General features: G+C 44.4%; 1 protein-coding gene across 4 annotated transcripts in view; it reads right to left on the bottom strand.

The window, feature by feature from the left end:
• Positions 1–25942, bottom strand: part of ptprnb (protein tyrosine phosphatase receptor type Nb) — a 67191-nt gene that overhangs the window by 14466 nt on the left and 26783 nt on the right. For 2 of the 4 annotated variants that reach the window (XM_041978379.1, XM_041978381.1), the window contains exons 7-15: positions 11548–11694; positions 11417–11451; positions 11144–11322; positions 8382–8468; positions 5917–5996; positions 5603–5667; positions 4931–5140; positions 4508–4807; positions 2745–2892 (exon numbers count right to left, since the gene is read on the bottom strand). In XM_041978379.1, coding sequence (XP_041834313.1) covers positions 2745–2892; positions 4508–4807; positions 4931–5140; positions 5603–5667; positions 5917–5996; positions 8382–8468; positions 11144–11322; positions 11417–11451; positions 11548–11694 — 1251 coding nt within the window. The remainder of the gene's footprint in view (positions 1–2744; positions 2893–4507; positions 4808–4930; positions 5141–5602; positions 5668–5916; positions 5997–8381; positions 8469–11143; positions 11323–11416; positions 11452–11547; positions 11695–25942) is intronic. The other 2 variants (XM_041978382.1, XM_041978383.1) reach the window with 2 other exon arrangements.

Genomic DNA, 25942 nt, shown 5'->3' with positions numbered 1-25942 from the left:
AATTAAATAAAAGCAAAGGTAGATAAAGGAGACAAAATGGTAAAAACTATTGTACACCCATTGTAATGTCTACTCAGCTAGATGTGCTGTGACGCAAAAACACACTCCGAGTATCTACATATATTGACAGTGGTAGTCAAACAAGGTGCATGAGTGAAAAAGTGCAGGATGTGCAAAAACTGCTGAAACAGTGTTTACAGAATGAGAAAAACAAATGTGCTTACAAATGAGAAAAAGGCACATGTCCATAAAAACTATTCAGACTATGGTTGTGGTTGTGACCCCTGGGCCCTCAGCGAGATGTTGTACAGCCGGATGGCCCGGGGTACGAAAGAGTTTCTGAGTCTGTTGGTGGAGCAGGTCAGGGACAGTAGTCTGGGGCTGAACACACTCCTCTGCCTGCTCAGAGTTCTGTGCAGAGGGTGAGAGGAGGAGTCCAGGATGGTCAGGATCTTGTCCAAGGTCCTCTTTTCTGCCACTGAGACCAAAGAGTCCAGCTCTGTGCCCACCACAGATCCTGCCCTCCTGCACTCTGTCCAGCCGTGCTGCGTCCCTTTTCTTCATGCTGCCTCCCCAGCACACCACAGCATAGAAAAGGACACTGACCACCACAGTCTGGTAGAACATCAGCACCAGTTTCTTGCAGATGTTGAAGGACCTCAGCCTCCTTAGAAAGTACAGACGGCTCTGTCCTTTCTTGTGGATGGCGTTGATGGTCTCTGACCAGTCCAGTCTGTCATCCAGTTGCAGTCCCAGGTACTTATATGAACTGAACGACTCCACCTCCACACCCTCTATGGAGACAGGCCTCAGGTCTGATCGGAGGAGGAGCAGTGTGGTTTTCATCCCGGTTGTGGAACAGAGTACCAGCTCTACACCCTCTTCAGGGTCTTTGAGGGGGCATGGGAGTTTGCCCAACCAATCTACATGTGCTTTGTGGACTTGGAGAAGACGTTCGACCGTGTCCCCCGGGGACTCTTGTGGGGGGTACTCCAGGAGTATGGAGTGCCGGACCTGCTTGTACGAGCTGTCCCGTCTCTGTACGAATGGTGTCAGAGCTTGGTCCACATTTCAGTAAATCAGAATCATTTCAGGTGAGGGCTGGACTCCGCCAAGACTGCCCTTTGTCACCGATTCTGTTCATAACTTTTATGGACAGAATTTCTAGGTGCAGTCAAGGTGTTGAGGGGATCCGGTTCGGTGGCCACAGGATTGAGTCTCTGCTCTTTGCGGATGATGTGGTTCTGTTGGCTTCATCGGGCCGTGATTTTCAGCTCTCACTGGGGAATCGGCTGGGATGAGAATCAGCACATCCGAATCCAAGACAATGGTCCTCAGCCGGAAAAGGGTGGAGTGCTCTCTCTGGGTCTGCAATGAGGTCCTGCCCCAAGTGGAGGAGTTCACGTATCTCGAGGTCTTGTTCAGGAGTGAGGGAAGGATGGAGCGGAAGATCGACAGGCGGATCGGTGCGGCGTCAGTGATGCGGACTCTGCATCGTTCTGTCGTGGTGAAGAAGGAGCTCAGCCAAAAGACAAAGCTCTCGATTTACTGGTCGATCTACGTTCCTACCCTCACCTATGGTCACGAGCTGTGGGTAGTGTCCGAAAGAACAAGATCGCAAATACAAGCTGGGCGATCTGGGAGGGGCTCGGAGTAGAGCCGCTGCTCCTCCACATCGAGAGGAGCCAGATGAGGTGGCTCAGGCATCTGGTTAGGATGCCTCCTAGATGCTGCCCTGGTGAGGTGTTCCGGGTACGTCCCACTGGAAAGGGGCCCCGAGGAAGACCCAGGACACGCTGAACATACTACATCTCTCGGCTGGTCTGGGAACACCTCGGCATCCCTTCGGATGAGCTGATGAATGTGGTCAGGGAGAGGGAAGCCTGGGTTTCCCTGCTTAGGCAGCTGCCCCCCCGACCCAACTCTGGATAAGTGGCAGAAGATGGATAGATGGTTCCCAACCTGGGGTCCGGGCCCCCCAAGGGGTCCCCCAAAGAGCACAGGGGGTTCTGTCCGTGCCGCAACTAAAATGCCCTTGTTTTAAAGATTCTTAGCAATAAATGTGAGAATGTTGCAAAGTTTGTTTATTTCCCATCTAAACAGAGCCACGTGCAAGGAAAATTAATTTCTGGGCTGAGCATCAGAGTTGAATATGTGGGCTGTTCCGATGAAAATGAGACTAAAATCTTCTCTGTCAATGCCAAACAGCAAATCTTATACATATAACGTATGGATATATAAATGTAATTCTAATATGATTGTTTATATTTTTACTGTTTCTTGTTTGTTTTCTTTAACTTGTCTTTTCGTTTTTTTATAATTAAACAATGTTACTACCACAGCTTTGGTTCTCTTAGTTTTATCCATTTTCTTATTGTTGGTATTATTCACAAGTTCAAAAAAATAAGTGAATAAATCAATTATGATTATAAATTATCAATAAAACATTTCTGTACAAAAATAAAGAAATTCCTATCATTTAAACAATTTAAAAAAATACTTTACAACCTAGTTTAAATAAATGTATAATTTAATACATTCCCATGTGTACGTTAAAAATAAATGTATTATTACACAATTAAAAACAAAGTAGGGAATTATCCATGTGGCTGGTTCTGTTCTTAAATAACTTGTTATGAAAACACTGAAAATAAAATTCTAGCACGACCCTGACTGCCTCGGTCTGCCTCAGGTCCTGTGGGATTTAAAGGGTCAAGTTTGAACTATGTGGGACCTGGACTTACAGGGCACAGAGTCGGGACAGCGGTTCTTCTTGACATGAGCGTCGCTTTGAGCCACGGAGACGGCGCTGGGCTCGGCCTGGTAGGAGCACAGAGCCTCCCACTCCTTCATCAGACGGTCCTTGTTCCTGAGGTGGTCCTCCATGTAAGCCTTTAAAAACAGTGTGACATTAGAGATCTGGGGGCTCTGAAGGCATTAGAAAAGAAAACATGACGTCACACCGCCTCGCAAAGTGGTGCGCAGTGAACCTGTTGCTTTGGTTATTCTAGTCTGAAACTGATCATAGTTACTTCATTGTTCCTTCTCAAGTCAGAAAATAGGGAGAGTTAGCCAAGGACTTTGCTGAAAGCCATGGAGAAAAGAGTCATGGTAGAGTTTGCAGGTTTGTTAGTGACTTCAGTTGGTTAGGGTCTCTGTGTTAGCTTCTGCAACTTGTGGCTACCTTGCTTTCTTTTACTCATCAGGATTGCAGTTGCTAAGGAAGAAGGAAGGAAAATAACACTTGAGTTGAGCTAATTGTGTCTCTAGCTAATGTTTTAGCTTCATTCCCAAGGATATCCTGCAATCTTTTTGATGAAGACCACATAGACTCGATTCCTATGAAGAATCTAGGCCATGAACACCAAAATACATACGTACAGGACCAGAAACACAGCAGGATCTGTCAAAAAAGGTCTTAATTGTGAATGCTTTCACCCATCCCTGCACCAAGAAGTTCTAGGTTCAGCTTCGCTGTGTGGAAGCTGGTCTGAAGCAGCATCAAGATGGTGGGGAACTGAACCCAATGAAATCTTCAATCTTTTGGACAACAACTATGTCATCAGATAGCTCAACCTTTTTAAAGGAGTCATCACACGGTAATTACACTTTTTAAAACATGTGTATTGGTGTTGGACCGAAGCGTTAACTACCCTGACTTTTGAAGACGGTGGAGTTTTTCCTTTGTTCACAGCAGAACCGCCAACAAGGTAAACTCTCGCTAACGTGTGATTTTAATTTGCTCCTGTGATTTCGTCATCACAGGAGGCTATTTGAATTAGCCAGCCCCTCTTCCACACCTGAAGTCGTGCTTTAGACTTGGAATGATAAAAAGATATAAAGTCATGCTTTACTCCTGATGCAACTAATGCTAATGCTAATGCTAATGCTAAGGGACAAGCCTAAAAGTTTAACCCACTGCAATGTACAAATGAGCCCCGTGTTTTCTTTTTTATAAGTGGGGTGAAGTGCTTTGCCATGTAAATCTTTGTAAACGTGCTTCTTCCAGTATCTCGGTATCTTCACTCTTAGGCTCACAGTCTGGTTCCGACATAAATGACTGAATACTATAAGCTGCTGCTCAGTCAGGTTCGCTCACCATCACTAAGCTGTTGATGTTTTGGAGTCTTTGGACACTGTGCATGCATTGGGCCAGCCCCCTTTCCAACTCTGGCCTCCCTGCGGCCAGTCAGCACACACCTCATTTACATTAGTTAAAAGCTTGCATGAACTCTCATGAGTTGTGGTATGAGCAAAGGGTCAGAACAAGCTCAATGTTTGATTTCTTTTCTTAGGGGACACTTAGAGGACAGTGGATACATGAAAAGACCAGGTGATGACACCTTTAAGATATCATGTGCATGATGCATATCTAAACATTGAACCTACTCAGACAACGTCACACTTTCTTTGTACAGTAGCCATTTTGGTTTGTTTGACCACCACTTGGTTCGCTGGAGGACTAACTGGGAGATTTCCCTTACACATAGAGGGTTCAGGTACTGACCAGTATCATGTGACCAGTGGAGATGTCCATGTTGGCCTGCGCTGGCTCCTCGCACCAGGACGGCGTGCTGCTGTGGGAGCTGGGACTGGGCTGGGCACCATCACTGAACTGGGATGACACACTGCTCACCCTTGAGTCGGTGCCTCCGCCTCCCGCTGCCCCTCCCACTCCTCCCCCGGCACCAATACCTCCTCCTGCAACACCTCCACCTGCTCCACTTGCTCCTCCCACGGCACCAAGGGCGGCAGCCTCCAGGCGTCCAAAGGCGCCTTTGGAGGCCATGTGCTGGCGACACAGGTCCTGGTGAGCCAGTTTGCATGCATCACATTGTTACGCAGCTTTATTTAGTTTTAGATTATCTTAAAATGCTTATTGAGTCTCCTTCAAGTTTTATGATTTAACTCTAAGTTTAAGACTACTCACCTGGTACTCCTGGTGGCTGAAGCTGCCTCCCTCTGGTCCCAGGCCTAGCTTCTTTGCTGCCAGTCTGTGCGCATGGTGACGCAGGCAGGCGATGGTCATGGCTGCCACCAGGACGCTGCCAAAGCAGGCCATGGCCACCAGCATTGCAAACACCCGGCGGGAGCTGGGCTGTCCTTTTGTTGCCAGGGGCAATGACTTCGGTTCATTTTTCTGTGACATACAAGAACAAGAGATGCACAACAAATTCAAACTTCAGCCCACATCTGACCAAAACAACCTGAAAACTAATTCAGTGAAAACCTGCGCTTTGGAATCTGAATGGACCGTTACTAAGGATTATTTTCATTTTCAGCCGTTCTGTTGTAGATCTGCTGCTGTGTTTGGGATCATTGTCCCACTGACACAGTTTCAGCCAAGCTGTAGCAGTCAGACAGATCTGCCTATTTTTATTTCACATCACACTCGGCGCGCAGTGTGCATACAGGTGTGCTACACTTCCACCACAGAGCGCACACTGGAAATGATGCTGCAACAACCACCTGAAAAACAGACTAAAATATTTGGATTTTTAAACAATCCTGTGGGGGAGTATGCCATCTTAAGTATGCCCATCCTAACAAGAAAACATCTCTGATATGATTCTCTACAGGCATGAATCTAATAAAAACTTACCTCTCCAACACCACTCTGAAGCACCTTCAGGCCTGCCTCAGATTCCAAAAAGTTTTTTTCTGCAACTGCAAAACAAATGAAAAACTTTAGTGAACGTTTCCTTCCTTTCTGATCTCACCAGGTGGAAATCCAGCCTTTCCAACATCCATGTTCTCTTTTTTTTCTTCCTTCCACCTTTTCTTTTTACTCTGTTCCACCAATCTTCACACATCCTTAGATCCTTCTTTCCTTCCTTCCATCTTTTCTTGTTTTTTCTCTATTCTATGCTACAAACAAGAGCAGGTTGCTCACTTTGTTTGCACAGAAAAACAAACCTGCTTTGTTGGCCAAGTCTGCGGCCGTCAGGTTCTTGGAGTTGGGTCTGATCCTAAAAGTGATGGCGGGTCCCACCACACTGCAGAAGAGGAGACAGCAGAGCAGAACCACATGGTGATTTTCACAGAATAACACAACTATCGGCTGTGTGTGAGAGGTTTTTATCCAACCTCATTAACCCTGCACACTAAACTCTTCAATATGTGCGTCAAACAGGACCTGTGTGAGAATGTTTTTTATGAAACTTTGTCATTTTGGTCAAGAATAATCCTTTGTATGATTTAGGTTTGATTTATTTTTATTCCCTTTTATTCGCCTTAAAAAAAGTTTCATAACATCTTGAAAATTAGAAAAGAAACAATGTCAGTATTATTTATTTTGTATGTGTGTGAGTCCAGTCCCATAACTGCCTTTCCATCCAACATCTGTACGACCATTTCAGCTGTATACCTAACAGTCGTGGCACCTTGGATGAGGAAATATAAACACAGAGACACACAATCCAACACAAACGCTCATGTACCAAACACTAGCTAGCTTGTTTAGCCAGCTAGTAAAGCAAACTAAAAAAGACAAATTTGTTGAGTTAGCTAAAAAGGTGTTCACAAAATTAACATGAGGTAACTTTTAAGTAGCCTAAGATAACACTCACGCTTTCACACAGTCATGGTTGGAAAACACATAGTACCTACAGTGATGTTAGCTAGCTTAGTTAGCTAGCTGGTGTTTAGTGTGCTAACGTTCATGTAGGCTAATTTCTTGATACATGATATTAATACTTTTCACACAATAGTCATGAATGACACACACACAGAGTGCGTATAGTAATCTTAGCTAGTTTAGTGATCTGGTGTTAACTGACTTTAAAGTGCGCTAACGTTTAAGGTAGGCTAATTTGATAACACGTTCTTTCACATTCGAATGACTCACACAAACACACACAGTGGCTGTGTCCGAATGCCCACCCTACTCCCCAACCCCTATTTCCCTACATAGGGCTGCACTATAGCACACTACACACTGACTCATTCTCTTGGCGATTTAGACACAAAGCTGCCTATTTTTTCCTCGCCACAGACCATGTGACTACCACGGCGACCACAACAGAGTGTCCTCTGTAGCCTAAAGACTAAAGTGTAGTTAAAAAAAGCGTACTTTTTTAAAAATAAAACTTTATTGGGGGCAGCGTGGCTCAGCAAGGTAGAGCGGTCGTCTCGTAACCTGAGGGTTGCCGGTTTGATCCTCGGCCAAGTCGAGTTCATGTCAAAGTATCCTTGGGCAAGACACCGAACCCCTAATTGCTCCTGATGGGTCATGGTTGAGATCCTTGCATGGCAGCTTCCGCCATCAGTGTGTGAGTGTGTGTGTGAATGGGTGAATGTGATGTAAAATGTAAAGCGCTTTGGGTATCGTTCCAGGTACAGTAAAGTGCTATATAAATATGGACCATTTACCATCTTATTTAAACTTAATACGACTCTTCACAGATTGCTGATTCGCCACCGTCTTGTACGCAATGAATTCTGGGAGAAAAGAGGATGCATCACCAGCAGCCTTCGTTTGAGGCCAAACGAAGTGCAGATTTGAAGGGTGGATTCGGAGGGTCCTTCAAATTCAGTGAATTGGGACAGTGCTTCGCGCACCGCGATGACGTATGTGGCCGATGAATCCGCACTTCGAAGTGTGCAGACCCTAAATTGGGACACACCGAGTGACTTCAGTGATGTTAGCTAGCTTAGTTAGCTAGCTATGATTAACTGGCGGTGACAGTATAAAATCAATTAAATATAAATTGATAAGTTTTCATTATGAAAGTAGTGCAAGAAAAACAACCTCACCAGGTAATTTATTTCCCCACCTTTGCACCTAAGGGTTAATACTGCCTTGATGTTAACAGGAGACATTTTATTCTTAGTATTTCCTGCCTTTGTATCCTTAAAGGTCCCATGTTATGCAAAATTCACTTTCTAAAGGTTTTCTAACAGTTATGTGTCCTCATAGCCTCCCAAAATTAGAAAATTCTGTCTCCTCTCTCACTTGCTTGCTCCACTTTATAGTCTGAGATCTTTCCCTTTGTGACATCATGAAGGGAAAAACCACTTCCTTCATAATAATGGACCATGTCCATTATGAAGCAACAAAGTTTTCATCAGGAGAAAAGAGGGGTGGTTGGGTGGTACAGCCTTTGCAAGACATGGGAAGAATTAGAAAATTATTATTTAAGCTTAAAAACCTTCCTTTTACTACATGACCTTCATAGAAACATTTTACAGACTGGGTGCAGGGTTATTGGAGGGTGAGCAGCAGGAAAGACTGGAAACAGAAACAGATGACATGCACACAATCAGAGCATCTACGCCTCGTCTGCAGCATGGGTTAGTCATGTTAAGCCGAACGTCCAGGGGTCAGTTTTGATTGGTTCAGCTAAGTGATGCTTGGAGGACGCCTCCATCCTCGGTCCTACCTGATGTTGCTGAAGGAGTCGGTGGAGAGGCCGATCCTCTCTGACAGCAGCACCAGCAGCCGCACCCCGTCGTTCAAACCGAGGAGGCTGCGGTGACAAACACACACACGGACACACAAACACAGTCACACATGCACACGCTTTGAGTCACACACACACACACACACAGACTGAGGCACTCAAACAGCAGAGGTGGAAGGAGCACCTACAGCACTTCTTGTCCTGTTTCCATGGCAGCACATGCTGACCAACGGATGATGGTGAGTTTGGTGGTCAGCCTGGACTGGACAGACTCCTTTCCCCCCTTATTTTATACACATCTACCTTTTCTCCCTTGTCTTCATGCATTCTCCCTTTTTATTGCTTCCTTTTGTTCTTTTACATTTTTCGTGACTTTTGGTCATTTTCCATAACTGACATCCTTTTTTCTCTTTTTTTTTCATTTCCTTTTTTCTATCTTTCCATTGCACTCTGCACCAATCACATGATTAAATCTGCAGATGACACAGCGGGGGAGGGTTCCATTAAGGACAAGGATGAGTGTGTGTACAGGAAGAGATGAGGCAGCTAGTGGCCTGGTGGTAGGTGGAGCCTCAGCAACTGCAGACGGACGAAAACTGGCCTTCCTACTTCACAACTCATCTCTTTCTACAGGGGCAATGTAGGAAATATTCTCACCTACAGCTTCGCGTCCTGGTTCTGGAGCTGCCACGCCCAGAAACGGAAGCAGAACAGAATAGTGAAGACAGCCATTAAAATGAATGGTGTCCCACTTCCCCACCTGGTGGAGTTTCACCAGCAACGTTGCATCAAGAAAGCTATCTCCATCAATCAGGACCCACAACACCCCTCCCCTCACATCTACTACCCACTGCCTTCAGGAAGAAGATAGACAAGAATCAGCGGTAAAACCTCCAGAAAGCCGAACGGCATCATCTCTCAGGCTGATCTCTTAGGTCTTAGTCCTGGTTAAAACTCTAGCAGCAGCATTCTGGATGAGCTGCAGATGTTTACTGGTCTTACTGGGAAGTCCTGTTAAAAGACCAGTACAGTAATCCAGCCTACTGGAGATGAATGCATGGATGAGTTTCTCTTGGTCTTTCTGGGAGACTAAACCTTTAATTCTGTTGATTTTTCTGAGCTGGTAAAAAGCTTCTTAGTGAAGCTTTGATGTGGCTGCTGAAAGTCAGGTCTGAGTCTATCAACACTCCCAGGTTACCAACTTGGTTGGTGGTTTTAAGAGCCCGAGTCTCCAGGTGTTTACCAATGCTGACCCTCTTCTCTTTGCTACCAAACAGAATAATCTCAGTTTTATCTTCATTTAATTGTAGAAAATTCTCCTTCATCCAGGTGTTTATTTGCAGATTCATAGCTGCCAATCGGAACTAAATAACTCCGGCCTTCTAAATAGGACCTGAACCAGTTAAGGACCGCTCCAGAAAGTCCAACCCAGTTTTCCAGCCTGTGCAACAGGATTCTGTGATCTACAGTATCAAACGCAGCACTGAGATCCAACAGAACCAGGACTGATACTTGACCAGAATCGGTATTCAACCTAATGTCATTTAACACGGTGACCAGAGCTGTTTCAGGGCTGTGATGAGGTCGGAAGCTGGACTGAAATTTATCAAGATTTCCACTTTCATTTAAAAAGTCATGAAGCTGATGAAATACAACTTTCTCAATAATCTTGGAAATAAAAGAGGTTAGAGACGGTCTATAGTTGTTCATTATAGAGGCGTCTAGAGTCCTTTTCTTTAGGAGGCTTAATAGCAGCTATCTTTAGTGACTTGGGAAAAATGCCTGATGCCAGTGAGCTGTTAACTATCAGTAGGAGATCACTTTCTACTGAGGTAAAAACTGGTTTTAAAAAGTCGGATGGTATCATGTCCAGAGTACATGTTGTTGATTTCAGATGCCAAACTGTTTCTTGTAGGACTTTTAAATCAACCATTTTAAATTGCGACATAACTTCAGTATTATTTCCGGGTTTTAGACACAGACTACTTTTCTTGTTTGATTGTTTGGAATTAATATTTTGCCTGATTGTTTTAATTTTTTGGCTAAAAAAGTTGGTAAATTGGTTTTATTCCTTAGTGGAAAGGAGCTCTGGGCTTATCTGTATAGGAGGATTAGTAAGTTTTTCAATCATAGCAAACAGAGAGAATTGTTGATGTTCCTGTTAATCATTTCAGATAAATGCAGCTCTCTGGCCTTCACAGCTCATTGTTATAGTTACGCAGGCTTTGTTTGTACAGCTCATAGTGAATTTGAAGTTTATTTTTCTGCCATTTCTGCTCAGTTTTTCTGCTTTCTCTTTTTAGGCTCTTTAGTGGTGTTCATATTCACAGTGGTGAATACACACATTAAATCCTCTACTCTTTAAGTTCTAAATATTCTTTTCCTTTCTCTTCATCTTCCTTTGGTTTTCTCGCACTCATCCCCTGCTTTTCTTTCTTTTTCTTCTTTCCTCACTAGTTCACCCTTTTCCTCATCCTCTCTGTTACCTTTGCCCTGTTTTTTTCCTCCATTTCCTCTCAACTTTCCCCCACAGTTATTTCTTTCCTCTTTTTTTACCTCTCTGGTGATCTGAAAGTATATCTATCCTCTGTGAATACTTCTGTAAAACTAGTTTTTGTTCCCTCCACATCTCCTGATTTCCTTTACTCCACAAATAAACAAACAGAAGACATGACTCTTCATCCATCCTCATCATCAGTCATCCTGATTGGCTGATGAGACAGGAAGTAAAGCTGCTGCACCTCTGATTGGTGACGATGTAGCCGAATTCCTGCACCTGACCCCCCGGCTCCTCCTGTCCAGCTTTGTCCTGGTTCAATCCATCAGTGGGTGTGGCCTCCTTCTGAGCCCCGCCTAGTTTAACGTTGGTGGGCGGAGCCTCCTGTCCAACCTTTTTGTAGGCCATTGAACCTTCTGAAACCTGATGAAAGCCAAAGACATTCAGGTCTTTGCATTTATGTCGTACCAACAAACGAAACTGTTTGACAGTGCAAGTTAGGAAGAGACCTGCTCACCTTCTTCCCAGAATCGCCGTTGTTTCCATATTTATCTGAAAAGTAAACAAAGTCATTAATGATGTTGTGATGTGACATTAAAGTGATGAAGAGTAGCCTGCAGCAGCAACTGATGAGGTGAGGACTGCCACCTTTGCTCTGCTTCTGGCCGTATGAGGAGCTCTCCAGCTGCAGCTGCTTCAGAGCAGCCGGCAGGTTTTCCTTCTGCTCGTCAGACAAATCCTTCATGTCCAGGCCGTAGTGGTCGAGCAGCAGAGCCAGTCTCTGCAGAGAGCGCTCTGAAAGCAGCACAGATCAGAAAACCACAGCATGCTTCTACTGCAACAACAAAGGCTTCAGGTGGTCTGAAAACTCTTTCAGTTTTTACTCTACAATGTCTCACAAAAATGCCGTCTGGTCACACTGAGCAATAAGCTTTCATATTTTAAGAGCAATCATTTAATTTCATTGTTTATATTTAGCTACTGGAGACCTCTGCTCTACTTCCCGCTGTAGCTACCACACAAGATTTATACAGAGAAAAATTACACAAAAAATTACTGCAAAATAACAGAAAAACTAAAGGAAAGATTATGAGATATAAAGAATAAACTTCACATTTTGCAAATAGCAGCAGAGTTAACAAAATGCACATGACAAAAAAAAATTGTACATAAACCAAACGAGAACCCAAAAAGCAGATGTAAACAAAAAAGACCAAATTTTTAAAAAAATCAAGACTTTAATGTTTAAAGCTCAACACAAAATGACAAAATATTACTCTAAAAACTAATAAATGGCCAAAGATAAACAAAGAAAAACCAACACAAATGACTGAGACAAAATGTAAATAAAAACAGAAAAACCTCATCAGCTCATTTTATTCCCAGTAGAAGATCAACAATATGTCAGAGGAATCTGAGACATTCATTCTTTACCAATTAGTGGGCAAGCTGGAGTCCATCCCAGCATTAACAGGTGAGAGGCAGGTACACCTGGACAGGTCACCAGTTCATCACAGGGCCAACACTGATATGGACAAACAACCACTCACTCCTACAGAGAAATATACCATGGCAGGAAACCGGAGAGAACCCACACTTACGGGGAACATGCAACTCCACACAGAAAGGCCACTGCCCCACAGGTTTGAACCTCCCCCCAACCGAGGCTTGAACCAGCGACCTCCTTGCTATGAAGCTGCGATGCTAACCACCACACCACCATGCAGCCACATGTCACTATGTGATGAAAATATGAGCTGATAGTGAATCTGACGGAAAAAGTTAGAACAGGAGCAACAAACGGCTGGAAAAGTACCTGGTACAAACCAGAAACACCTGGAGGAGCATTGGACAACTAACCAGGTTACCTGGCAACAGGTCAGTAACATGACTGGGTATAAAAGGAGCATTTCAGAGAGGCAGAGTCTCTCAGATGGAAAGATGGACAGAGCTTCACCAATCTGAGACAAACTGGATCTAAAACTGTTTAACTATTTCAGAAAAATGTTCCTCGATGTAAAATAGTGAAGACTTTGAAAATCCCACCATCTACAGTGAATAATATTAAAATATTCAGAGAATCAGGAGGAATCTCTGTGCACAGTCCAGACCTTTCACCAGTACACAACATCTGGAGCATCATGGAAGCAGAAATCCAGCAACCAAGGTCCAGGACTGTAGAGCAGCTAGAATCCTGCATCAGACCACAATGGGACAACATTCCTCTCCTAAAACTCCAGCAACTGGTCTCCTCACTTCCCAGATGATTCCAGACATGTTAGAAGAAGAGATGCTTCACCATGCTGAACATCACCCTGGAACTACTTTTTACACCATGCTGAACACCACCTTGGAACTACTTTTTACACCGTGCTGAACACCACCCTGGAACTACTTTATACGCCATGCTGAACATCACCCTGGAATTACTTTTTACACCATGCTGAACACCACCCTGGAACTACTTTTTACACCATGCTGAACACCACCCTGGAACTACTTTTTACACCATGCCGAGCATCACCCTGGAACTACTTTTTACACCATATTGAACATCACCCTGGAACTACTTTTTACACCATGCTGAACATCACCCTGGAACTACTTTTTACACCATGCTGAACATCACCCTGGAACTACTTTATACACCATGCTGAACATCACCCTGGAACTACTTTTTACACCATGCTGAACATCACCCTGGAACTACTTTATACACCATGCTGAACATCACCCTGGAACTACTTTTTAGACCATGCTGAACATCACCCTGGAACTACTTTATACACCATGCTGAACATCACCCAGGAACTACATTTCACACCATGCTGAACACCACCCTGGAACTACTTTTTCCACCGTGCTGAACATCACCCTGGAACTACTTTTTACATTGTGCTGAACATCACCCTGGAACTACTTTTTACACCATACTGAATGTCACCCTGGAACTACTTTTTACAACATGCTGAACATCACCCTGGAACTACTTTTTACATTGTGCCGAACATCACCCTGGAACTACTTTTTAGACCATGCTGAACATCACCCTGAAAAACTTTATACACCGTGCTGAACATCACCCTGGAACTTTTTTTTAAACCATGCTGAACATCACCCAGGAACTACATTTCACACCATGCTGAACACCACCCTGGAACTACTTTTTCCATCATGCTGAACATCACCCTGGAACTACTTTTTACACCGCGCCAAACATCACCCTGGAACTACTTTTTACATCCTGTTGAAAATCACCCTGGAACTACTTTTTCCAACATGCTGAACATCACAAAGAACTACTTTTTACATCCTGCTGAACATCACCCTGGAACTACTTTTCACACCATACTGAATGTCACCCTGGAACTACTTTATACACCATGCTGAACATCACCCAGGAACTACATTTCACACCATGCTGAACACCACCCTGGAACTACTTTTTCCACCGTGCTGAACATCACCCTGGAACTACTTTTTACATTGTGCTGAACATCACCCTGGAACTACTTTTTACATTGTGCTGAACATCACCCTGGAACTACTTTTTACATTGTGCCGAACATCACCCTGGAACTACTTTTTACACCATGCTGAACATCACCCTGGAAAAACTTTATACACCGTGCTGAACATCACCCTGGAACTACTTTTTACACCATGCTGAACATCACCCAGGAACTACATTTCACACCATGCTGAACACCACCCTGGAAATACTTTTTCCATCGTGCTGAACATCACCCTGGAACTACTTTTTACACCGCGCCGAACATCACCCTGGAACTACTTTTTACACCGTGCCAAACATCACCCTGGAACTACTTTTTACATCCTGTTGAAAATCACCCTGGAACTACTTTTTCCACCGTGCCGAACATCACCGAGGAACTACTTATTCCAACATGCTGAACATCACCTAGAACTACTTTTTACATCCTGCTGAACATCACCCTGGAACTACTTTTCACACCATACTGAATGTCACCCTGGAACTACTTTATACACCATGCTGAACACCACCCTGGAACTACTTTTTCCACCGTGCTGAACATCACCCTGGAACTACTTTTTACACCGTGCTGAACATCACCCTGGAACTACTTTTTACATTGTGCCGAACATCACCCTGGAACTACTTTTTACACCATGCTGAACATCACCCTGGAAAAACTTTATACACCGTGCTGAACATCACCCTGGAACTACTTTTTACACCATGCTGAACATCACCCAGGAACTACATTTCACACCATGCTGAACATCACCCTGGAAATACTTTTTCCATCATGCTGAACATCACCCTGGAACTACTTTTTACACCGCGCCGAACATCACCCTGGAACTACTTTTTACACCGTGCCAAACATCACCCTGGAACTACTTTTTACATCCTGTTGAAAATCACCCTGGAACTACTTTTTACACTGTGCCGAACATCACCCTGGAACTACTTTTTACATCCTGCTGAACATCACCCTGGAACTACTGTTTAAACCATACTGAATGTCACCCTGGAACTACTTTTTACATTGTGCTGAACATCACCCTGGAACGACTTTTTACACCATGCTGAACATCACCCTGGAACTACTTTTTACACCGTGCCGAACATCACCCTGGAACTACTTTTTACACCATGCCGAACATCACCCTGGAACTACTTTTTACACCATGCCGAACATCACTCTGGAACTACTTTTTACACTGTGCCGAACATGACCCTGGAACTACTTTTTACACCCTGCTGAACATAACCCTGGAACTACTTTTTACACCATGTCGAACATCACCCTAGAACTACTTTTTACATTGTGCTGAACATCACCCTGGAACTACTTTTTACACTGTGCCGAACATCACCCTGGAACTACTTTTTACACTGTGCCGAACATCACCCTGGAACTACTTTTTACACCATGCCGAACATCACCCTGGAACTACTTTTTACACTGTCTCGAACATCACCCTGGAACTACTTTTTACATTGTGCCGAACATCACGTAGGAACTACTTTTTACACTGTGCCGAACATCACCCTGGAACTACTTTTCACACTGTGCCGAACATCACCCAGGAACTACTTTTTACACCATGCCGAACATCACCCTGGAACTACTTTTTCCATCGTGCCGAACATCACCCTGGAACTACTTTTTACACTGTGCCGAACATCACCCTGGAACTACTTTTTACATCGTGCCGAACATCACCCTGGAACTACTTTTCACACTGTGTCGAACATCACCCTGGAACTACTTTTTACATTGTGCCGAACATCCCTTGGAACTAGTTTTTACACTGTGCCGAACATCACCCTGGAACTACTTTTCACACTGTGCCGAACATCACCCAGGAACTACTTTTTCCACCGTGCCGAACATCACCCTGGAACTACTTTTCACATCGTGCCGAACATCACCGAGGAACTACTTTTTACACCGTGCCGAAAATCACCCTGGAACTACTTTTTAAACCATGCCGAACATCACCCTGGAACTACTTTTTACATTGTGCTGAACATCACCCTGGAACTACTTTTTACACCATGCCGAACATCACTCTGGAACTACTTTTTACATCGTGCCGAACATGACCCTGGAACTACTTTTTACACCGTGCTGAACATCACCCTGGAACTACTTTTTACATTGTGCCGAACATCCTTTGGAACTAGTTTTTACACTGTGCCGAACATCACCCTGGAACTACTTTTCACACTGTGCCGAACATCACCCAGGAACTACTTTTTCCACCGTGCCGAACATCACCCTGGAACTACTTTTTACATCGTGCCGAACATCACCAAGGAACTACTTTTTACATTGTGCTGAACATCACCCTGGAACTACTTTTTACACCGTGCCGAAAATCACCCTGGAACTACTTTTTAAACCATGCCGAACATCACCCTGGAACTACTTTTGACATTGTGCTGAACATCACCCTGGAACTACTTTTTACACCATGCCGAACATCACTCTGGAACTACTTTTTACATCGTGCCGAACATCACCGAGGAACTACTTTTTACACCGTGCCGAAAATCACCCTGGAACTACTTTTTAAACCATGCCGAACATCACCCTGGAACTACTTTTTACATTGTGCTGAACATCACCCTGGAACTACTTTTTACACAGTGCCGAAAATCACCCTGGAACTACTTTTTAAACCATGCCGAACATCACCCTGGAACTACTTTTTACATTGTGCTGAACATCACCCTGGAACTACTTTTTACACTGTGCCGAACATCACCCTGGAACTACTTTTTACACTGTGCCGAACATCACCCTGGAAGTACTTTTTACACCATGCCAAACATCACCCTGGAACTACTTTTTACACTGTCTCGAACATCACCCTGGAACTACTTTTTACATTGTGCCGAACATCACGTAGGAACTACTTTTTACACTGTGCCGAACATCACCCTGGAACTACTTTTCACACTGTGCCGAACATCACCCAGGAACTACTTTTTACACCGTGCCGAACATCACCCTGGAACTACTTTTTCCATCGTGCCGAACATCACCCTGGAACTACTTTTTACACTGTGCCGAACATCACCCTGGAACTACTTTTTACATCGTGCCGAACATCACCCTGGAACTACTTTTCACACTGTGTCGAACATCACCCTGGAACTACTTTTTACATTGTGCCGAACATCCCTTGGAACTAGTTTTTACACTGTGCCGAACATCACCCTGGAACTACTTTTCACACTGTGCCGAACATCACCCAGGAACTACTTTTTACATTGTGCTGAACATCACCCTGGAACTACTTTTTACACTGTGCCGAACATCACCCTGGAACTACTTTTTACACTGTGCCGAACATCACCCTGGAACTACTTTTTACACCATGCCGAACATCACCCTGGAACTACTTTTTACACTGTCTCGAACATCACCCTGGAACTACTTTTTACATTGTGCCGAACATCACGTAGGAACTACTTTTTACACTGTGCCGAACATCACCTTGGAACTACTTTTCACACTGTGCCGAACATCACCCAGGAACTACTTTTTACACCATGCCGAACATCACCCTGGAACTACTTTTTCCATCGTGCCGAACATCACCCTGGAACTACTTTTTACACTGTGCCGAACATCACCCTGGAACTACTTTTTACATCGTGCCGAACATCACCCTGGAACTACTTTTCACACTGTGTCGAACATCACCCTGGAACTACTTTTTACATTGTGCCGAACATCCCTTGGAACTAGTTTTTACACTGTGCCGAACATCACCCTGGAACTACTTTTCACACTGTGCCGAACATCACCCAGGAACTACTTTTTCCACCGTGCCGAACATCACCCTGGAACTACTTTTCACATCGTGCCGAACATCACCGAGGAACTACTTTTTACACCGTGCCGAAAATCACCCTGGAACTACTTTTTAAACCATGCCGAACATCACCCTGGAACTACTTTTTACATTGTGCTGAACATCACCCTGGAACTACTTTTTACACCATGCCGAACATCACTCTGGAACTACTTTTTACATCGTGCCGAACATGACCCTGGAACTACTTTTTCCATCGTGCCGAACATCACCCTGGAACTACTTTTTACACTGTGCCGAACATCACCCTGGAACTACTTTTTACATCGTGCCGAACATCACCCTGGAACTACTTTTCACACTGTGCCGAACATCACCCTGGAACTACTTTTTACACCATGCCGAACATCACCCTGGAACTACTTTTTACACTGTCTCGAACATCACCCTGGAACTACTTTTTACATTGTGCCGAACATCACGTAGGAACTACTTTTTACACTGTGCCGAACATCACCCTGGAACTACTTTTGACACTGTGCCGAACATCACCCAGGAACTACTTTTTACACCATGCCGAACATCACCCTGGAACTACTTTTTCCATCGTGCCGAACATCACCCTGGAACTACTTTTTACACTGTGCCGAACATCACCCTGGAACTACTTTTTACATCGTGCCGAACATCACCCTGGAACTACTTTTCACACTGTGTCGAACATCACCCTGGAACTACTTTTTACATTGTGCCGAACATCCCTTGGAACTAGTTTTTACACTGTGCCGAACATCACCCTGGAACTACTTTTCACACTGTGCCGAACATCACCCAGGAACTACTTTTTCCACCGTGCCGAACATCACCCTGGAACTACTTTTCACATCGTGCCGAAAATCACCCTGGAACTACTTTTTAAACCATGCCGAACATCACCCTGGAACTACTTTTTACACTGTGCCGAAAATCACCCTGGAACTACTTTTTACATCCTGCTGAACATCACCCTGGAACTAATTTTTCCACCATGCTGAATGTCACCCTGGAACTACTTTTTACACCGTGCCGAAAATCACCCTGGAACTACTTTTGACACCGTGCTGAACATCACCCTGGAACTACTTTTTCAGCCATGCCGAGCATCACCCTGGAACTACTTTTTACACTGTGCTGAACATCACCCTGGAACGACTTTTTACACCATGCCGAACATCACCCTGGAACTACTTTTTACACCGTGCTGAACATCACCCTGGAACTACTTTTTACATTGTGCCGAACATCCCTTGGAACTAGTTTTTACACTGTGCCGAACATCACCCTGGAACTACTTTTCACACTGTGCCGAACATCACCCAGGAACTACTTTTTCCACCGTGCCGAACATCACCCTGGAACTACTTTTTACATCGTGCCGAACATCACCAAGGAACTACTTTTTACATTGTGCTGAACATCACCCTGGAACTACTTTTTACACCGTGCCGAAAATCACCCTGGAACTACTTTTTAAACCATGCCGAACATCACCCTGGAACTACTTTTGACATTGTGCTGAACATCACCCTGGAACTACTTTTTACACCATGCCGAACATCACTCTGGAACTACTTTTTACATCGTGCCGAACATCACCGAGGAACTACCTTTTACACCGTGCCGAAAATCACCCTGGAACTACTTTTTAAACCATGCCGAACATCACCCTGGAACTACTTTTTACATTGTGCTGAACATCACCCTGGAACTACTTTTTACACCGTGCCGAAAATCACCCTGGAACTACTTTTTAAACCATGCCGAACATCACCCTGGAACTACTTTTTACATTGTGCTGAACATCACCCTGGAACTACTTTTTACACCATGCCGAACATCACTCTGGAACTACTTTTTACACTGTGCCGAACATGACCCTGGAACTACTTTTTACACCGTGCTGAACATCACCCTGGAACTACTTTTTACATCATGTCGAACATCACCCTGGAACTACTTTTTACACCATGCCGAACATCACTCTGGAACTACTTTTTACACTGTGCCGAACATCACTCTGGAACTACTTTTTACACTGTGCCGAACATGACCCTGGAACTACTTTTTACACCCTGCTGAACATAACCCTGGAACTACTTTTTACACCATGTCGAACATCACTCTAGAACTACTTTTTACATTGTGCTGAACATCACCCTGGAACTACTTTTTACACTGTGCCGAACATCACCCTGGAACTACTTTTTACACTGTGCCGAACATCACCCTGGAACTACTTTTTACACCATGCCGAACATCACCCTGGAACTACTTTTTACACTGTCTCGAACATCACCCTGGAACTACTTTTTACATTGTGCCGAACATCACGTAGGAACTACTTTTTACACTGTGCCGAACATCACCCTGGAACTACTTTTCACACTGTGCCGAACATCACCCAGGAACTACTTTTTACACCATGCCGAACATCACCCTGGAACTACTTTTTCCATCGTGCCGAACATCACCCTGGAACTACTTTTTACACTGTGCCGAACATCACCCTGGAACTACTTTTTACATCGTGCTGAACATCACCCTGGAACTACTTTTCACACTGTGTCGAACATCACCCTGGAACTACTTTTTACATTGTGCCGAACATCCCTTGGAACTAGTTTTTACACTGTGCCGAACATCACCCTGGAACTACTTTTCACACTGTGCCGAACATCACCCAGGAACTACTTTTTCCACCGTGCCGAACATCACCCTGGAACTACTTTTCACATCGTGCCGAACATCACTGAGGAACTACTTTTTACACCGTGCCGAAAATCACCCTGGAACTACTTTTTAAACCATGCCGAACATCACCCTGGAACTACTTTTTACATTGTGCTGAACATCACCCTGGAACTACTTTTTACACCATGCCGAACATCACTCTGGAACTACTTTTTACATCGTGCCGAACATGACCCTGGAACTACTTTTTACACCGTGCTGAACATCACCCTGGAACTACTTTTTACATTGTGCCGAACATCCCTTGGAACTAGTTTTTACACTGTGCCGAACATCACCCTGGAACTACTTCTCACACTGTGCCGAACATCACCCAGGAACTACTTTTTCCACCATGCCGAACATCACCCTGGAACTACTTTTTACATCGTGCCGAACATCACCAAGGAACTACTTTTTACATTGTGCTGAACATCACCCTGGAACTACTTTTTACACCATGCCGAACATCACTCTGGAACTACTTTTTACATCGTGCCGAACATCACCGAGGAACTACTTTTTACACCGTGCCGAAAATCACCCTGGAACTACTTTTTAAACCATGCCGAACATCACCCTGGAACTACTTTTTACATTGTGCTGAACATCACCCTGGAACTACTTTTTACACTGTGCGGAACATCACCCTGGAACTACTTTTTACACCGTGCCGAAAATCACCCTGGAACTACTTTTGACACCGTGCTGAACATCACCCTGGAACTACTTTTTCAGCCATGCCGAACATCACCCTGGAACTACTTTTTACACTGTGCCGAAAATCACCCTGGAACTACTTTTTACATCCTGCTGAACATCACCCTGGAACTAATTTTTCCACCATGCTGAATGTCACCCTGGAACTACTTTTTACACCGTGCCGAAAATCACCCTGGAACTACTTTTGACACCGTGCTGAACATCACCCTGGAACTACTTTTTCAGCCATGCCGAGCATCACCCTGGAACTACTTTTTACACTGTGCTGAACATCACCCTGGAACGACTTTTTACACCATGCCGAACATCACCCTGGAACTACTTTTTACACCGTGCTGAACATCACCCTGGAAGTACTTTTTACACCATGCCGCAGATTACCCTGGAACTACTTTTTACACCATGCCGAACATCACTCTGGAACTACTTTTTACACTGTGCCGAACATGACCCTGGAACTACTTTTTACACCGTGCTGAACATCACCCTGGAACTACTTTTTACATCATGTCGAACATCACCCTGGAACTACTTTTTACACCATGCTGAACATCACCCTGGAACTACTTTTTACACCATGCTGAACATCACCCTGGAACTACTTTTTACACCACGCTGGACAACACCCTGGAACTACTTTTTCCACCACGCTGAACATCACCCTGGAACTACTTTTTACACCATACTGAATGTCACCCTGGAACTACTTTTTACATTGTGCTGAACATCACCCTGGAACGACTTTTTACACCATGCTGAACATCACCCTGGAACTACTTTTTACACTGTGCCGAACATGACCCTGGAACTACTTTTTACACCCTGCTGAACATCACCCTGGAACTACTTTTTACACCATGTCGAACATCACCCTAGAACTACTTTTTACACCAAGCCGAACATCACCCTGGAACTACTTTTTACACCATGCCGAACATCACCCTGGAACTACTTTTTACATTGTGCTGAACATAACCCTGGAACTACTTTTTACACCACGCTGGACAACACCCTGGAACTACATTTTCCACCACGCCGAACATCACCCTGGAACTACTTTTTACACTGTCTCGAACATCACCCTGGAACTACTTTTTACATTGTGCCGAACATCACGTAGGAACTACTTTTTACACTGTGCCGAACATCACCCTGGAACTACTTTTCACACTGTGCCGAACATCACCCAGGAACTACTTTTTACACCATGCCGAACATCACCCTGGAACTACTTTCTCCATCGTGCCGAACATCACCCTGGAACTACTTTTTACACTGTGCCGAACATCACCCTGGAACTACTTTTTACATCGTGCCGAACATCACCCTGGAACTACTTTTCACACTGTGTCGAACATCACCCTGGAACTACTTTTTACATTGTGCCGAACATCCCTTGGAACTAGTTTTCACACTGTGCCGAACATCACCCTGGAACTACTTTTCACACTGTGCCGAACATCACCCAGGAACTACTTTTTCCACCGTGCCGAACATCACCCTGGAACTACTTTTTACATCGTGCCGAACATCACCGAGGAACTACTTCTTACACCGTGCCGAAAATCACCCTGGAACTACTTTTTAAACCATGCCGAACATCACCCTGGAACTACTTTTTACATTGTGCTGAACATCACCCTGGAACTACTTTTTCCACCATGCCGAACATCACTCTGGAACTACTTTTTACACTGTGCCGAACATGACCCTGGAACTACTTTTTACACCGTGCTGAACATCACCCTGGAACTACTTTTTACATTGTGCCGAACATCCCTTGGAACTAGTTTTTACACTGTGCCGAACATCACCCTGGAACTACTTTTCACACTGTGCCGAACATCACCCAGGAACTACTTTTTCCACCGTGCCGAACATCACCCTGGAACTACTTTTTACATCGTGCCGAACATCACCAAGGAACTACTTTTTACACCGTGCCGAAAATCACCCTGGAACTACTTTTTAAACCATGCCGAACATCACCCTGGAACTACTTTTTACATTGTGCTGAACATCACCCTGGAACTACTTTTTACACCATGCCGAACATCACTCTGGAACTACTTTTTACACTGTGCTGAACATGACCCTGGAACTACTTTTTACACCGTGCTGAACATCACCCTGGAACTACTTTTTACACCACGCTGGACAACACCCTGGAACTACTTTTTACACCACGCTGAACATCACCCTGAAACTACTTTTTACACCATACTGAATGTCACCCTGGAACTACTTTTTACATTGTGCTGAACATCACCCTGGAACGACTTTTTACACCATGCCGAACATCACCCTGGAACTACTTTTTACATCATGTCGAACATCACCCTGGAACTACTTTTTACACCACGCTGGACAACACCCTGGAACTACTTTTTCCACCACGCTGAACATCACCCTGGAACTACTTTTTACACCATACTGAATGTAACCCTGGAACTACTTTTTACATTGTGCTGAACATCACCCTGGAACGACTTTTTACACCATGCTGAACATCACCCTGGAACTACTTTTTACACCGTGCCGAACATCACCCTGGAACTACTTTTTACACCATGCCGAACATCACCCTGGAACTACTTTTTACACCATGCCGAACATCACTCTGGAACTACTTTTTACACTGTGCCGAACATGACCCTGGAACTACTTTTTACACCCTGCTGAACATCACCCTGGAACTACTTTTTACACCATGTCGAACATCACCCTAGAACTACTTTTTACACCAAGCCGAACATCACCCTGGAACTACTTTTTACACCATGCCGAACATCACCCTGGAACTACTTTTTACATTGTGCTGAACATATCCCTGGAACTACTTTTTACACCACGCTGGACAACACCCTGGAACTACATTTTCCACCACGCCGAACATCACCCTGGAACTACTTTTTACACTGTCTCGAACATCACCCTGGAACTACTTTTTACATTGTGCCGAACATCACGTAGGAACTACTTTTTACACTGTGCCGAACATCACCCTGGAACTACTTTTCACACTGTGCCGAACATCACCCAGGAACTACTTTTTACACCATGCCGAACATCACCCTGGAACTACTTTTTCCATCGTGCCGAACATCACCCTGGAACTACTTTTTACACTGTGCCGAACATCACCCTGGAACTACTTTTTACATCGTGCCGAACATCACCCTGGAACTACTTTTCACACTGTGTCGAACATCACCCTGGAACTACTTTTTACATTGTGCCGAACATCCCTTGGAACTAGTTTTTACACTGTGCCGAACATCACCCTGGAACTACTTTTCAGACTGTGCCGAACATCACCCAGGAACTACTTTTTCGACCGTGCCGAACATCACCCTGGAACTACTTTTTACATCGTGCCGAACATCACCGAGGAACTACTTTTTACACCGTGCCGAAAATCACCCTGGAACTACTTTTTAAACCATGCCGAACATCACTCTGGAACTACTTTTTACACTGTGCCGAACATGACCCTGGAACTACTTTTTACACCGTGCTGAACATCACCCTGGAACTACTTTTTACATTGTGCCGAACATCCCTTGGAACTAGTTTTTACACTGTGCCGAACATCACCCTGGAACTACTTTTCACACTGTGCCGAACATCACCCAGGAACTACTTTTTCCACCGTGCCGAACATCACCCTGGAACTACTTTTTACATCGTGCCGAACATCACCAAGGAACTACTTTTTACACCGTGCCGAAAATCACCCTGGAACTACTTTTTAAACCATGCCGAACATCACCCTGGAACTACTTTTTACATTGTGCTGAACATCACCCTGGAACTACTTTTTACACCATGCCGAACATCACTCTGGAACTACTTTTTACACTGTGCCGAACATGACCCTGGAACTACTTTTTACACCGTGCTGAACATCACCCTGGAACTACTTTTTACACCATGCCGAACATCACTCTGGAACTACTTTTTACACTGTGCCGAACATGACCCTGGAACTACTTTTTACACCGTGCTGAACATCACCCTGGAACTACTTTTTACACCGTGTCGAACATCACCGAGGAACTACTTTTTCACCCATGCCAAACATGACCCTGGAACTACTTTTTACACCATGCTGAACATCACCCTGGAACTACTTTTTACACCGTGCTGAACATCACCTAGGAACTACATTTTTACACCGTGCCGAACATCACCCTGGAACTACTTTTTACATCGTGCCGAACATCACCTA

This window comes from Melanotaenia boesemani, chromosome 24 (assembly GCF_017639745.1).
Source record: "Melanotaenia boesemani isolate fMelBoe1 chromosome 24, fMelBoe1.pri, whole genome shotgun sequence".
Classification (NCBI taxonomy): Eukaryota; Metazoa; Chordata; class Actinopteri; order Atheriniformes; family Melanotaeniidae; genus Melanotaenia; species Melanotaenia boesemani.
The sequence above is the reverse complement of the archived record's forward strand: the minus strand, read 5'-3'. Positions and strand labels throughout refer to the sequence as shown.